The sequence below is a fragment of the Herpailurus yagouaroundi genome, unplaced genomic scaffold, assembly GCF_014898765.1.
Source record: "Herpailurus yagouaroundi ecotype Mexico unplaced genomic scaffold, PumYag 255, whole genome shotgun sequence".
Taxonomy (NCBI): Eukaryota; Metazoa; Chordata; class Mammalia; order Carnivora; family Felidae; genus Herpailurus; species Herpailurus yagouaroundi.
The window spans coordinates 838,989-855,305 of record NW_024412472.1 but is presented as its reverse complement, the minus strand read 5'-3'; the positions used below and the strand labels follow the sequence as shown (position 1 = coordinate 855,305).

Here is a 16,317-nt window from a genome sequence, read left to right as displayed (position 1 = left end):
AGTATCCTTTCCAGAATTCAAATCCAAGTGTCATTCCATGTCTTAAACATATTTAAGGGAGGAGTGTGGGAGGAGGAAGGACAAAATGGGTGAAGGGGAGTGGGAGATACACGCTTCCAATTACGGAATAAATAAGTCACAGGAATAAAAGACACAACAAAAGGAATTTGGCTAATGATATTGTAGTAGGGGTGAAATGGGGGCAGATGGTAGCTACACTTGTGAATATAGAAGTTGTGCACTTAAAACTAATGTAACATTGTCAACTATACTCAAAAAACAAAAACTATTTAATGATCATTATTAACTTTACACTAAATTAGCCCCATATTGCATTCATTTATCTGCTTAAAGAGAACTTACTTCATGATAAATTTAAAGTGACACCAGCTTCATTATTATCCAACCATCATGTTTTGTTTTTCTTTAAGTCACTTATATCTCTTAATATATACCTGATATATATGTGAATATATACATATATGACACCTATACATATTATGTATACCCACACACACTTATTTTTTGCTTATTTGGATACTGTCTCATTCCCAGAATAATAATATTATAAAATCAGATTTTCTTCGATTTGTTTGCTACACTTAGCAGAATTGTTAGTATTTTTTAATGTCTGAATGAATCTATACTTTCAAGGCTAGCATGAAATCTCTTTCACAAATTCCCGCTGATCACCTCTCCAAATTTATTGTATTCTTTTATGGGCTATAGTATGACTTTTTAGATGTTTGATAATTTGTTTTCTCTGTGATTCCAAAAGAACGGAGAGAAGATGTCCCCCTCAAATGATACCAAGCTCCACCCCTCCTATTTCCTCCTGCTGGGAGTTCCAGGTCTTGAACAGATGCACATCTGGATTGGGTTTCCTTTTTGTTCTGTGTATTTGATTGCCCTTGTGGGGAACATCACTATCCTGTTTGTGATCAAGACTGAACGCAGCCTTCATCAGCCTATGTTTTACTTCTTGGCTATGTTAGCCTCCATTGATCTGGGCCTGTCCACATCCACTATCCCCAAAATGTTAGGCATATTCTGGTTTAATTTAAAGGAGATTAGCTTTGAGGGCTGTGTCGCCCAGATGTTCTTTATTCATATATTCACTGCCATGGAGACTGTCGTGTTGGTGGCCATGGCCTTTGATCGCCATGTTGCTGTCTGCAACCCTCTGCGATACAGCCTGATTCTCACTAACAGAACGATTGGTCTCATCCTTGTTGTTGTGTTTGGTGTCAATTTCATTTTGGTTATCCCTCTGGTGTTTCTCATCTTGAGACTCCCCTTTTGTGGACACCATGTAATCCCCCACACATACTGTGAGCACATGGGAATTGCTCGCCTAGCCTGTGCCAATATAAAGGTCAACATGATATTTGGATTAATTCTTATATCACTGGTGTTTGTTGACGTGGTTCTGATCATCATCTCCTATGTGAGAATACTCCAAGCTGTCTTCTGCCTTCCTTCCCAGGATGCCAGACTCAAAGCACTTAATACATGTGGCTCCCATATCTGTGTTATCCTAGCCTTCTTTACTCCAGCGTTTTTCTCCTTCATGACTCACCGGTTTGGCAGGAACGTTCCCATATACATTCATATTCTCCTTGCCAATCTATATGTGGTTGTTCCACCTGCCCTCAATCCTGTCATCTATGGAGTGAGGACCAAGCAAATTCGAGAAAGGGTTTCAAGCATCTTTTTGAAAAGAGGCTGACATAAACTGTCTCAGATATTCATTTTAATCTAGGTAAAAGAGATTGTGTTTCTCAACTACAGAATCTTGCAACAAAAAAAAGACTCTAAACTTAGTATTATTTCATTAATAATATCCCTAAATATCCCATCTAGAGCATATAATGGGATTAATGTCCAAACAATCACTGTGAAAATTTATGGAATACCTAAAGCTTTGGACAACTTAGTTACAAAATTTTATTACTTTCCTGTATAACCTCTACAGAGCAGATCTTATGGACACAACTATGTGGAATAAAATGCTTCTTTTTATTTGCAAACAGTTAACTCTGTTGGCCACATTACCAAATATATATATATATATATATATATATATCAAGGACTATAGGCATTAAATAGTTGTGACAGATTCTGTCCTTATTTTCTTAATTGCTTAGTTGTTTTTATCCATAGTTTTATTGATACTTTATTATATGCCAGAAACTTATAAGTCATAGAAGTATAAAAATAAAAATATAAATGGTGTTTCAAGTTCTCATAGGAAAAAGAATTAGGAGAAATTTTCATGATTGACTCTGTGTGGAATCTTCCCAGACTCATCATATCTATGCAGATCTCCCATAAGTGTCTTACTGTTCAAAGTGAACTAGTCTGTCTGTAGATGCATGTGTATGCAATACTGCAAAACTTATAGAAATATAAATGTATTTATATTTCTATCAATCTCTATCAGTGAAGGGGGACTTCACAGAAGTATCAGTATGGTAAGGAATTTAAGATGCTCAGGAATAATACCTCTAAATGGGTGAATTCCTATACATCTCAATTATATTCTCAAAGGTCGAATCTAATGCCATAGATAGTAATTACTCTCAGATTCATGAACTTTAGATATTCATTCATTCATTATTAAGCACTTTGGCACTTTTTAATTTTCACTTATTCCTCATGGCTTATCAGATAAGCCTCAGTATCCTATGCTCATTTTATAGTTTTTGATCAATGATATGTATTTGGCCAATGTTTACTTCATGGGATCTTGCTGTTCACATCTTAGGTGCTTAACAATTTTTTTCTTTAAAAAATTCATCTTCCAAAGAAGACAGACAGATGGCCAACAGGTGCATGAAAGGTGCTTAGCATTACTAATAATCACATAAATGCACATCAAAACTACAGTGAGATATCACTTCATACCTGTTAGAATGACTATTCTCAAAAGACAAGAAATAACAAATGTTAGTGAAGATGTGGAGGAAAGGGAACCTTTTTGCTCTGTTGGTAGGCATGTAAATTGGTGCAGCCATCATGGAAAACACTACAGTGGTTCCTTAAGAAATTAAAAATAAAAATTATTCATCATGATGAAGTGGGATTCATTCCTGGGCTGCAGGGCTGGTTCAACATTCACAAATCAGTCAATCAATGTGATACGTCACATTAATAAAAGAAAAGATAAGAAGCATATGATCCTGTCAATCAATGCAGAAAAAGCATTTGACAAAATACAACATCCTTTCTTAATAAAAACCCTCAAGAAAGTCAGTATAGAAGGAATATACTTAAACATCATAAAAGCTATATGAAAAGCCCACAGAATATCATCCTCAATGGGGAAAAACTGAGAGCTCTCCTCCTGAGATTAGGAACACGGCAGGGATGTCCACTCTTACCACTGTTGTTTAACATAGTGTTAGAAGTCCTAGCCTCAGCAATCAGACAACAAAATAAAATAAAAGCCATAAAAATTGGCAAAGAAGAACCCAAACTTTCACTTTTTGCAGACATGATACTCTACCTGGAAAACCCGAAAGAGTCCACCAAAAGACTCCTAGAACTGTTAAATGAATTCAGCAAAGTTGCAGGGTACAAAATCAATGTACAGAAATGAGTTGCATTTTTATACACCAATAATGAAGCAACATAAAGATAAATCAAGAAACTGGTCCAATTTATAATTTCACCAAGAACCACAAAATACCTAGGAATAAATCTAACCAAAGACGTAAAAGACCTGTATGCTGAAAACTATAGAAAGCTTATGAGGGAAATTGAAGAAGACACAAATAAATGGAAAAACATTCCATGCTCATGGATGGATTGGAAGAATAAATATTGTTAAAATGTCAATACTACCCCCCAAAGCAATTTACACATTCAATGCAATCTCAGTTAAAATTGCACTGGCATTCTTCTCAAAGCTAGAACAAACAATCATAAAATTTGTATGGAACCACTAAAGACCCCGAATAGCCAAAGTAATATTGAAGAAGAAAACCAAAGTGGGAGGCATCACAACCCTAGACTTTAGCCTCTACTACAAAGCTATAATCATCAAAACAGTATGGTATTGGCACAAAAACAGACACATAGACCAGTGGAATAGAATAGAGACTCCAGAATTAGACCCACAAATGTTTGGCTAACTAATCTTTGACAAAGCAGGAAAGAATATCCAATGAAAAAAAGATAGTCTCTTTAACAAATGGTGCTGGGAGAACTGGACAGCAACATGCAGAAGAATGAAACTAGACCACTTTCTTACACCATTCACAAAGATAAACTTAAAATGGATTAAAGACCTAAATTTGATACAGGAAACCATCAAAACCCTAGAGGAGAAAGCAGGCAACAACCTCTTTGTGTCAGTTATATCGCAATAAAAATATTAGAAGATATTAACAAAAAATTTTCAAGTACTACACATAGTAAAATTAAAGAATCTTACACATACAACTTGATGGACTTTTTATGTACATATAAAATATATAGGGTCCTGAACTTTGGAATACCATTCTTTAAAGTGTCTAAGTCCCTTTCCAGTGGCTGGGACTAGTTACTCTTTCCCAAGCTCAAAGTATCCCTCTCAGGCTCCTTCCCTGTTTCTCCACTTTAGGACACTCCTTTTTGGGACACCCCTAACCCAATAATCTGCATTCATTGAACTCTGCATTCATTCATTTGAACAGATGTCCAGAGAGTTCCAGGGGAAATGCCTATAGAGTTTCCCAAGGCTTTTTGAATAGTCCCAACTCTAGGGTGGTATCCTGGAGAGCAGATTGCTCCACTGGGTGGTGCAATATTTATTTCACGGGATTGCTAAAGGCTGATCTACCAGAATGGTACTGGCATGCTGATTTAGAGTGATTCAAATTGTATATGTGGTCAGAGTCCCTACAAAAATGTTTTCTGAGTGCCTACACACCTTGTAGGTAACCCAGAACATATGTCACCACTGCCTAGAAGAAAATATGTGGCACTACTAACAACCCAGAATACTTCATGCCCTTTATCAGTCGATTACTTCCAGAGTTCATCATTTTTTGTATCTACGACTATAGATTGTATACTTTATGATTTTAATAGTAATTAAATCATATAGGTCTTTTGTGATGGCTTATGTCACTAAAAATTATGTTTGTGAGATTAATTCATGTGATTGCATTTAACTGTAGCTTGTTACTTTTTATTGTTGTATAGTATTCCATTTTATAAATGTACCAAATTTACTTAATAATTCTGGATGGACGTTTGAGTTTTATCTCATTTTTTACCTCATTTTTATCTCATTTTTCTCATTTTGAATATGGTTCTTATTAATATTTCTCTACATGTTGTTTGACAGACATTTGCAATCAGTAATAATTCCTGTGTATGATTGCTAAGTGATTGGGAGGGTATGTTTTTATCTTTATTAGAAAGCTCCAACAGTTTTTCATATTTATATATATATATATGATTTTACACTGTCACCTGTTACATATAAGCCAATTGGTGCACATCCTTATCAGCACTCTTGGTTTTGTATATGTGTTTATGCGGGGGTAGGTATGTATGTTTATTTGCTTCCATTATTTGTTAGCATCATGTGATGCTATTGGATGTGGTTTTAATATACATTTCCTTACCACTAATAATGTTGTAAAAACTATAGCTATTGGCTACTTGGATGTCCTCTTTAGTGGAACATCATTTTATTTAAAGTCTGTGTCCATTTCTTTAGAAATGTGTTATATTTTTCTTAGGAAGCTGTAAAAGTCTGTGTATGAATCCTTTTTAGATATATCCCCTGAAAATATCTGCTTCCACTATATGAATTGAGTTTCTACTCTTCATATGGAAATTTTGAGGAATACAAGTTTTCATGTTCAATGAAGTTGAATTCATTAATATTTTCAGTTAAAGTTTTTGTTCTTTGTGTCCTGTTGAAGAAATCTTTGTTGAACTCAATAACATGATGATATTCTTTCAAGTTAGTGTCAATATCATTTTTAAAATTTTTAAAAAATTCTAGTTAATATACAGTGTAACATTATTTTCAGGTGTACGATACAGTGATTCGACACTTCCATACAATACCTGATGCTTATCATGACAAGTGTACTCCTTAATCCCCAAAACCTATTTAACCCATCTCCCTGCTCACCTCTCTTCTGGTAACCATCAATTTGTTCTCTGTAATCGAGAGCCTATTTCTTGGTTTTCCTCTCTCCCCCTCTCTCGACCTTTGCTCATTTGTATGTTTCTTAAATTTCACATATGGGTGACATCATATTATATTTGTCTTTTGATGACTAATTTATTTTGCTTAGTATTGTACTTTCTAGCTCTATCCATGTTGTTGCAGATGGCAAGATTTCATTCTTTTTTAGGGCTATATTCCATTGTATAGATATACCATAACTTCTTTATTTTTACATTTATGTCTATGATCTACCTAGAATTGATTTTTGTGTTTGATGTGAAATTAGGATTAAATTTTCTATATGAATATCCCAGTTGATCCAGAACAATTTATTGAAATGTCCTTCTTTTCCATATTGTACTTCATGACACTTTTGTTGTAAATCAGATATTAGCATATAGATAGGTCTTTTTCTTGGCTCACTCATCTACTTTTCTATCCATGTGCCAATAATTTACTGTCCAAATTACCATAATTCCATAATAACAAATATTGGTATCTGGTAGGATCTATACATCATATCCAGGAGTTTGGATAAAAATAAATGAAGATTCCAGATCCTAGGCCACATCAAAGTTAAGTAGGTCCATCAAAGCAGCAACACAAAGTGATCAGTGGGAAAAAGTTGGCAATCATTCCAGATTTTTATTGACATGGGTTATCATATTTACTGAAGGTGACTAGAGGGGAATGAAAAAAAAGAGACTAGGAAAAGAGGAAGAACAGACAGAAGTTTAAATTCCTTACTTCCCCAACTGGGGTCTAAGTCTAATTCTTTTAGTAGTCCTGCAAGGCAGAGAGTTGGTCCCCAATTCTGTTCCACAGTTTCAGCATTTGAAGGAACTTCAGCATTTGAAGGAACTTCATCTGCTCCTGCTCTAAGGTCCAAACACTGCTTGAAATTTATCTGATATAGCATGTTAGAGGCTTGATCTGTTTGCCTTCATCTGTTTGCATTTAGCTGTATCCAATTTTTATCGAACTGTGCAGGAGGCCAACCCCATCCCTAAGTTACCAGACTGTAGGGAATCAGTCAAATGATCCCTGCCCTCCTACCCATAATATATTTGAGATTTCTCAAGCTTCCCTTGGAACTTACTTTAGATTTCATAATGCAGCCAAATTTTCCTTTATAATAATCTATACCACATATTTTTATACTACCATTCAACACTTCATCCACCTATCCATCCATTTAAATGCCAGTGTTAAATATGTCAAGAAGTGTCCAGAAACTGAGCATTTAATTGCTGTACCCTTGTAGAGTGCATTTTATAGAGCAGATTCTGTGCTAGGTCCTGAAATTCTTATACCAGTGACTCTTAAATATCCACTTAATGATATAAAATTAACCTCTTTGACCCTGAATTATTTTTTTATTCTATAATTTTTATTAGCAAAGGCTAGACATAACTTAGAAGACTGAATACTGAGAAAATTTTAACAATATGTCATATGTCAATAACATGTAATTATAAATAGTTGTGGGAGGACAAAGAAACATGCTTAAATAGCTATAAATAAAATAAAACTAGCATGAAAGCTGGTCTCTGGGAGGAGGAACAAGAGAAACAAAAGTCTTGAGGTGAGTATTTATACAATTTGGTGAGGATTTGTAAAAATGATTCTTCCACATGCAAACTCCTCATCATCATATACACACAGACCTTACACATCCCACGAAAATTAACTCAAAATGGATCACAGACTTAAATGTAAAACACAAAACTATAAAACTCCTAGATGATAATATAGGAGAAAACCTAGCTGACCATGGTTTTGGTGATGACTTTTTAGAATCAACATCAAATGGAGAATCAATAAGGCTGGAGTTTGTTAAAATTAAAAACTTTTGTTTTGCAAAAGACAATGTGAAGAGAATGAGAAGGCAAGCAACAGACTGGGACAAATATTTGCAAAAGATACATCTGATAAAGGACTGTTATCTGAAATATACAAAAACTCTTAACACTCAACAATAAGAAAAGAAACAACCCAATCAAAAACTGGGCAAAAGACCTGAACAGGCACTTGACCAAAAAAGACATGAGGATGGCAAATAAGCCTATGTAGTATATTCCACATCATATGTCATCAGGGAAATACAAATTAAAAGGACAATGAAATACCTGTCAGAATGTCAAAATCCAGAATATAAACAAAACCAAATACTGGCAAGGATGCGAAGCAACAAGAACTCTCATACACTGTTGGTAGGAATATAAAATGATACACTCAGTTTGGAAGAATTTGGAAGTTTCTTACAAAACTAAACAGATTCACCATGTGATCCAGCAATTTCACTTCTTAATATTTACCCAAAGAGTTAAAAACTTATGTCCACATAAAAACTTGCATACGGATGTTTATAGCAGCTTTACTCATAATTGCCAAAACTTGGAAGCAACCAGGATATCCTTCAATGGATGAATGGATAAATAAACTGTGGCACAATGGAATATTATTCAGTGATAAAAAGAAATGAGTTGTTAGGCCATTAAAAGACATGGAAGAAAATTAAATGCATATTACTAAGTGAGAGAAGCCAATCTGAAAAGCCTACATACTATGATTCCAAATGTATAACATCCTGGAAAAGGCAAAACTATGGAGACAGCAAAAAGATCAGTGATTCTCATGAGCTGGGAGTGGGGAAGAGGGGAATAGCACAGGAACACAGAAGATTTTTAGGACATGAAACTATTCTGTATGATTTTGCAATGATAGGTGCATGCCATTATACATATGTCCAAACCCATAAAGAGTACAGCACTGTGAGTGAACCCTAATGTAAACTATGGACTCTAGGTGATAATGATGAGTCAGTGCAGGTTCATCAATGATAACCAATGAGTGATGTTGACAATGCGGGAGGCTAAGCATGTGTGTAGGCAGAGGGTATAAGAAAAATATTCATACCTTCTACTCAATTTTTCCATGAATCTAAAACTTCTCTAAAAATAAATTCTATTGAAAATATGGTACTTGTATTATCATTTAAAAAATTTACAAGATATAATACACACTTAAAAATATTAATAATGGCTTCTTTTTCTTCTAATTGAGTAGGAAAAGTTCTATTTTTACTTCTTCAGGTTTTTAAAAAAATTTTTTTTAGATAGTACTACACAAAGGTAACCACCAAGCAAATACGCATGGTAAAAGTCGTTTCCAGGCACAACTAGTAAGCATATAAAGATTATATTAATGACCTAGACTAGGGCATTGCAGCAGAGCTCTCCAAATACCTACCAGAGTACATATTCACACAGTAAATGTAAACGCTGTATGCATGTTCAGTGAATAAATTTATACTTAAATATTTTTAGCTTATAATATTCAACATTCATTATTAGAATATTTTATGAATTATATCCAATAGTCTAGAAATATTTATAATGGCTATATTTACTTAAATGGAATTAGTAACAATTTGTTTTAGTTAGTGCTCACTAATTTTGCACCATTTTGTGTTCCTATTTTTAGTTTATTTCTTGCTTAACTGAAATATGTTTGACTAGTTGTCTCAGGTACACAAGTAGTATAATGTATGAGGTATGAATCAAAAGTTTTTATTTCCTTTATGTGATTGTGTTAAAAAATTAAGATCATGTAGATTAATCAGGTTGTTTTCAGTTCAGAGCTATTAAAATAAAGCTGCTATGAATATCCATGTACAAGTCTTTGTATGAACAAGTAAGGGATAAATACCTAGGCGTATACTTGTTGGTTCATAGGATAAGTGTATGTTAAATGTTATTTTTAAAACTATAAAACTGTTTCCAAAGTCTTTCTTCCATTTTGTACCCACCTAGATAGAAGTGTTTGAGAGTTCCAGTTATAGCACATTGGGTATGGACAGTCTTTTGAATTTCAGCAGTTTTATTATAATGGTATCCCATGTGGTTTCAATTTGTATTTCCCTAATGACCAGTAAGGTTAGCGTATTTCACGTGCTTACCGACCATTCACATATTTTTTTTTGTGTGAAATATCCATTATAATTTTACCTTCCTTTTTTTTAATTGGGTTTTTACCTTTTTATTATTGACTGTAAAAGTTCTTCATATAGTCTACATACAAACCATTGTCTATGTGTTGCAAGTATTTTCTCTCCGTCTGGACTTGCATTTTGCATTTTCTCAGTAGTGTATTTTGTCTTTTTTTAAAGTTTTTATTTAAATTCCAGTTAGTTAACATACAGTGTAATATTAGTGTCAGGTATATAATATAGTGATTCTACTCTTCCATACAACACCCAGTGCTCATCACAATAAGTATACTCCTTTTTTTTTTTTCCAACGTTTATTTATTTTTGGGACAGAGAGAGACAGAGCATGAACGGGGGAGGGGCAGAGAGAGAGGGAGACACAGAATCGGAAACAGGCTCCAGGCTCTGAGCCATCAGCCCAGAGCCCGACGCGGGGCTCGAACTCACGGACCGCGAGATCGTGACCTGGCTGAAGTCGGACGCTTAACCGACTGCGCCACCCAGGCGCCCCAAGTATACTCCTTTTGAAAACAAATATACATATTTCTTATTTTTATGGAGTCCTTACAGTCATAGTAAGGACTTTGTAGGTCAGGTGATCAATGGGTCTCCAAAACCATTATTGTGGTTCTTTCTCTAGTTCCAGAATGCATAATGTGAATGGATATACTCAGCAACTGGCAGAATCTCTCTTGCTCTATGAAGGTCAGTCTTTGTTCTATGCAAGCCTTTAACTGATTGGGTAAGGCCAACATATATGCAACTAGTAAGATTTAAAAAATTCTCATTAAACTTGTGAGTTGGCTTAGGTGAAGCAAAAGTGTTTTTCCATATTTTTAATCATTCACAACAAAGATGAAGTTCATTCTGTACAACAAAGCCCTAGGAGTTGTGCCTCATTTTTTTTTATCTTTCTACATTTACCTGTTCTGTTTCTTTTTCCTGCTATATTTTACCTTGACCTTACTTAAAGCCTAAAATGAGTATACCCTGTGAAGTCCCATGAGTCCTTTCAAATATTTGACTCTATGTAGTTGCTGCAGTTGCTATTTCAAAACTTATAAAAATGGAGTATTACATTGATGTCTATCGTGTTTTGTTGATTATTTTCTTCCCTGCGGTTACATGATTAAGGAAGCCAACTGTACCATGGGAGAAATAAAATCAGTATTTGATTTCTTTGATTGTTGTTCCAGGAGCCCATACCCTATAGCATGTTCAGTCAGTCCCATTACAACCATGACTGTGCTTGGCAGCTCAACATTCCTCCACCATAACCAGTGAATTCTGTAAAGAGACTAAACAATATTACGTGAAAAAAAAAATAGTACTTGAGTGCGCTAAGACTTTATCCCCAAATCCTGATGTTAATGAGTTACAGAAATAAGTGACCCCTATTTATTTAACAATAATGTTTATAGTTAGTCTAGGAACAACTATCTGCTATGTAAACTCATCTTTAATTTAATACTGCACGTAAGTGAGGAAACATTATGTTTAACATCATATTCTGTAAAGCATTTGCTCTATAGAAGCTTAACAACCCTTCCCTCTTTTAAGGAAAACATTTTGAAGACTCTTTCCAAGACAAGAGTTTAGAGTCAAACTTCCTTAAAAAGGAAGATCATCACCACCCGTTCTCGGATCTGCTTAGTTCTCACCCCATAAATAATGGGGTTAAGAGCAGGTGGGATTATCACATATAAATTTGCCAGGAGGATGTGGATATAACGTGGAATATTGTGGCCAAATCGATGAGTCATAAAAGAGAAAAATGCTGGAGTGAAAAAAGCTAAGATGACACATACATGGGAACCACAGGTATTAAGAGCTTTGAGCCTGGCCTCCCAGGATGGGAGTCTGAAGACAGCATGTAGAATCTTCACATAGGAGATAGCAATCAAAATAACATCCAGAAGTATCATAGAGATAAGAATTAATCCAAATAATATATTGACCTTTATGCTGACACAGGCCAGACGGGCAATGCCCATGTGCTCACAGTAGGTATGGGGTATAATATTATGTCCACAGAATGAAAGCCTTAGAAGGAGAAACACAAGTGGAAACACCAAAACAAAATTTTTCAACATTCCTACTCCAGCAATAATACAAATAGTTCTGTTGGTAAGGATTGTGTTGTATCGAAGAGGGTGGCAAATGGCAACGTAGCGATCAAAAGCCATGGCAACAAGCATGAATGTTTCGAAACCTGTAAACAGGTGTATGAAGAACATTTGAGCTAAGCATCCCCCAAAGTCAATCTCATTGAGACCAAACCAGAATATGCTCAGCATTTTGGGAATAGTTGCGGTAGAGAGGCCCAGGTCAGTGAGAGCCAACATGGCCAATAAGTAGAACATGGGATGGTGAAGGCTGTGCTCAGTCTGGATCACAAAGAGGATGATGCCATTCCCCAGGAGGGCAATCAGATAGACTGTACCAAATGGGACACCAAGCCAGAGCTGCATATTTTCCAGTCCTGGGATTCCCAACAGCAGGAAAGATGAGGGGTGAAAACATGAGGTATTGGCTAGAGACATACTGGCAAAGGCTTCTGATGGTCACACTCTCTTCATCTTATATACGGCTCCTCAACTCCTCATCAAAACTGCTAATATTGAATAAGAACAAACGAGACGTCAATACTGTATTTGCTCTAGGAATACAGAAGAAACATCATGTTTTCCCTATCTTTTCCTCTCTTTTTACTTTCATTGATACATACATATTACAAATGAAGGAGAATACTCCTTAAGAAATGAATGGATATTTAGATATTGGATGTGATTATCTAAATTAATTTTAGTGAGAACATTGACTAAGCTAGTTGATATGAGTCTATATTAGCCTCTAACTACTAAAAATATTTAATTATACATTGGGAGAAGATCTGTATACACTGATATCCCACAGATAAATGATCACAGTGCGTGAGCACTGACAATACTGTAGATTTCAGAAGCATCCTTTAAGATCATTTGTTTAAAAACAAACAAAAACCAGAAACAGACCCATAAGTACAGAGAACAAACTGATGGTTGCCAGAGGACAGGGTTATGGGAGGATGGACAAGATAGGTGAAGGGAAGGGGGAGACACAGTCTTCCAGGGGATAAAAGGTATAGCATAGGGAATATAATTGTGGGTATATAACTGTGGTGGCAGATGGTAGCTATAGCTTTGGTGAACATAGCATAATGTATAAACTTGTCAAATCACTATGTTGTACACATGAAACTAATGTAACATTGTATATCAACTATAGTTCAGTAAAATAATAACAGCAAGAAGAAAGTTATAAATCGTTTGTTTAACTAGAACAATATACTCCTCTGTGCATTTCCACTTACAACCATTGAACTTTTTTTAAATACCTTTTAATGTTTATTTATTTTTGAGAGGGAGACAGAGCATGAGCGGGGGTAGAGAGAGAGGGAGACTCAGAATCCGAAGCAGGCTCCAGGCTCTGAACTGTCAGCACAGAGCCTGATGCGGGCTCGAACCCATGAACTGTGAGATCATGACCTGAACCGAAGTCGTACGCTTAACTGACTGAGCCACCCAGGCGCCCCTACAGCCAATGAACTTTTATTTCTGCTACTTAATGTGGCCTATGTTTCTTCCTCAACTTGTTTATAAATAACTTTCATCAAAATATAAGCATATTTTTTTCTAAATTTGTGTTACTTTTGTTATCAATGGATGAGGACATTTTCTTCAGTTTTTGAAATAAAGACCTTGCTTTAGGAAGCCATCAAGTTCACAAAATTCAGTGTAAATTGATTAATCTTATATATAAAACCACCATTTATAGAAAGATTGGCTGAAGCTTAAAGCATTGACTGAACCATTCAGGCTCCCCATTTATTTCCCTTATTCCTCATAGCAGACAAGTTGGATTCACTTTATTTGTAAAGAATCCATAATATTTCCAACTTTGTCCCTAAATGGGAATTCATTATTATTATTATTATTATTATTATTATTATTATCATTATTATTTTTTCTATTAAAAGGGAGAGAACAATTTCAGAAATAATAGTATTATATAAGCATTTAATATTATTTATTTCAGTTTCACAAAGAAATTTCAGACAAATTACACCACTTGTTACTCACATCAACCACACAGAAAAAACAGGACAGATTCTAGCTCCTGAGTCAATGAATGTCTTTTATGTCTGGATCACAGAAGCATGTCTCCATCCTCAAAATGACTGCTTGGTTGTAGTCACCAGCTCTTAGATCTGGTATTCATAGGTTTCTGCCCAAATGCATGTATTTATGGAATTTTCGTATAGTCTCAAGGGTTTAGCCCTTTATTCAGTTTCTTGAGCTACTTTGCCCTCATAATCAGCACCCCTAGGTTTGTTCCCAATTTCCTCTTCTTCATTCTCTACATCTCTTGCATATTTTACTAATATAATTGCTATAAATTACAACTCTAAAGAACTGGGAACCAAAGATGAGTGTCTCTTAATTATAATCCACAAAGAATAGCCCTTTGAAGAGGATGAAATAGTGTTTATATGAGAAAGGACCTCTTCTTACAAGCCAAGGAAGTTAGGATGTTGCACAATATACTATGTACTTGGGACTACAGACAATCAAAGTAGATTTTTGAGAATAAAAGAGAAATGATTCTGTGAGAGAAAAGAGGAAGATGAAATCTGTAAAGGTGGAAATATGCTGTAGGAGAGATCCTCAAGACAGCTGTGAGAAAAAGGGAGGAGGAACCTGCATCATCCTCTTATCAATTATCTACATCTTACCTTAGTTACCCACTTTCAAAAAGGCCTTCACTGAATTCAGTGGACTGGCTTATAATACTCTCTCCTAAGACCTTAGTCTACTACACAGCTCTCTGTGTCTACCTAAGCAATGTCTGAGTCCCCATTTAATTGTAAGCTTCATGAAGAGTTGCTGAGGAGGCCAGGAAGTTTTGTTCATCATTATTTTTCTAGCACATCTGGCAGATAGCTGCCACTCAAAACATTTGTGGAAAGACTGGGTAGGTGGGTAATTGTTAATTTTAACTCTTGGTCAAAAGTCCTCAGGTTAGAAGGATGGGAACAGAAATCAAATAGTGTATCCAGCAGTTAAGGATAGAGAAATGAGAAGCAAAACCATGATCCTCATGAGAGGATACTCTGAATATATATAAGAAAGATAACTCTTTGATCAGAGGCTTTCCTGACTAGGTCAATTAATGGGTCTCTGGCGTAACAAAGGAAGAATACAAAGCAGAGACTACAGGGAAAGCTTGGTATAAGCAGGGGATGACAATCAGAAATAGGCAATAGAATTTTATTTGTATCTTATTCTTCTCATGGATACTTTTGACTATTGTACTCCTCTATGGCATTAACAAAGTATCAAGAAAATGGTTTCATAGTGGTACATTTTCCAAAATCTGAGTTATTCGGTCTTTTACAATGTCAACTTGTTTTCACATAAAAGCGCCATTTATACTAGAGTGCCTAAACAACTAGAATGTTCCAAGTCCAAAAGGATGAGGTCAGAGACTTGTAAAATCTGTAATCAATGCCTTAGACTTGGCAAGGGAACTCAGGAAGGCTCATATAAGACAAATAGATTAGGACAGGAGGTAGAAGAGTAATTGCTGAAAAAGAGCCTCATTCTTCATGTCACCTCCAGGAGATGCTTATGCTTTCTATCTAGGTTTTTATCCGTGCATAGAATGAACAACAAAAGTTCAAGACCTGTATTGAAATCAGCAACATGTTCTATCAGGTATTCTGCAGCGCTGGGTAAAGGGGGAGCCTCCTCTGAGATCGGAATTGTTCCCTTGCACACCACTGAGCAGGACTAGCTCAGGAGTCACTGCCGAATGCCAGATTCATATCAACCCACATGAGATCCACGCTCCCAAGCCATACCAAATATACAGGTGGAGAGCTAAATAAATGCAGACATGTTCATGATGTGGTGGAGGGAAAGAGTATCATCTTACTTTTATCAAACGAGGCCCTAGTATTAGGAAAATAGTAAAAGATAGGCTGGAAAAGTCACTAATGATGACTGAGTGAGTTCTGCCAAGAGGAAAGTGATGTCTTTAAATAAACCTATTGTTTCTTTCAATTGTCCTGCATTTTTTACCTACAGCTTATATATGTAATGCTAAAACT

At 35.5% G+C, this 16,317-nt stretch overlaps 2 protein-coding genes across 3 annotated transcripts in view; one reads left to right on the top strand and one right to left on the bottom strand.

Annotated features, from left to right (window-relative positions):
• The first annotated feature begins 750 nt into the window (after window positions 1-750).
• Window positions 751-11,230, top strand: LOC121021154 (olfactory receptor 52E4-like). Of its 2 annotated transcripts, none has more exons than XM_040461377.1 (2): window positions 751-1,699; window positions 11,201-11,230. In XM_040461377.1, the coding sequence occupies exons 1-2, from the start codon at window positions 791-793 to the stop codon at window positions 11,228-11,230; spliced, it is 939 nt and encodes a 312-aa protein (XP_040317311.1). In that variant the 5' UTR covers window positions 751-790. The 2 variants fall into 2 exon arrangements, with proteins under 2 accessions (XP_040317311.1, XP_040317312.1); XM_040461378.1 differs by lacking the exon at window positions 11,201-11,230 and adding an exon at window positions 2,119-2,139.
• A 537-nt stretch (window positions 11,231-11,767) lies between these two features.
• Window positions 11,768-16,317, bottom strand: part of LOC121021134 (olfactory receptor 52E8-like) — a 6,446-nt gene continuing 1,896 nt past the window's right edge. The window contains exon 2 of the mRNA XM_040461353.1: window positions 11,768-12,710. Within this exon, the coding sequence (XP_040317287.1) occupies window positions 11,768-12,710 (943 nt within the window). The remainder of the gene's footprint in view (window positions 12,711-16,317) is intronic.

What these genes read in the sequence shown, in the direction of transcription:
- LOC121021154 (XM_040461377.1), top strand. Translation starts at nt 791, where the DNA reads ATGTCCCCCTCAAATGATACCAAGCTCCACCCCTCCTATTTCCTCCTG. An exon ending in CCAAGCAAATTCGAGAAAGG is followed by an intron (nt 1,700 to 11,200) that starts GTTTCAAGCATC and finishes GACTCTATGTAG; the next exon opens with TTGCTGCAGTTGCTATTTCA.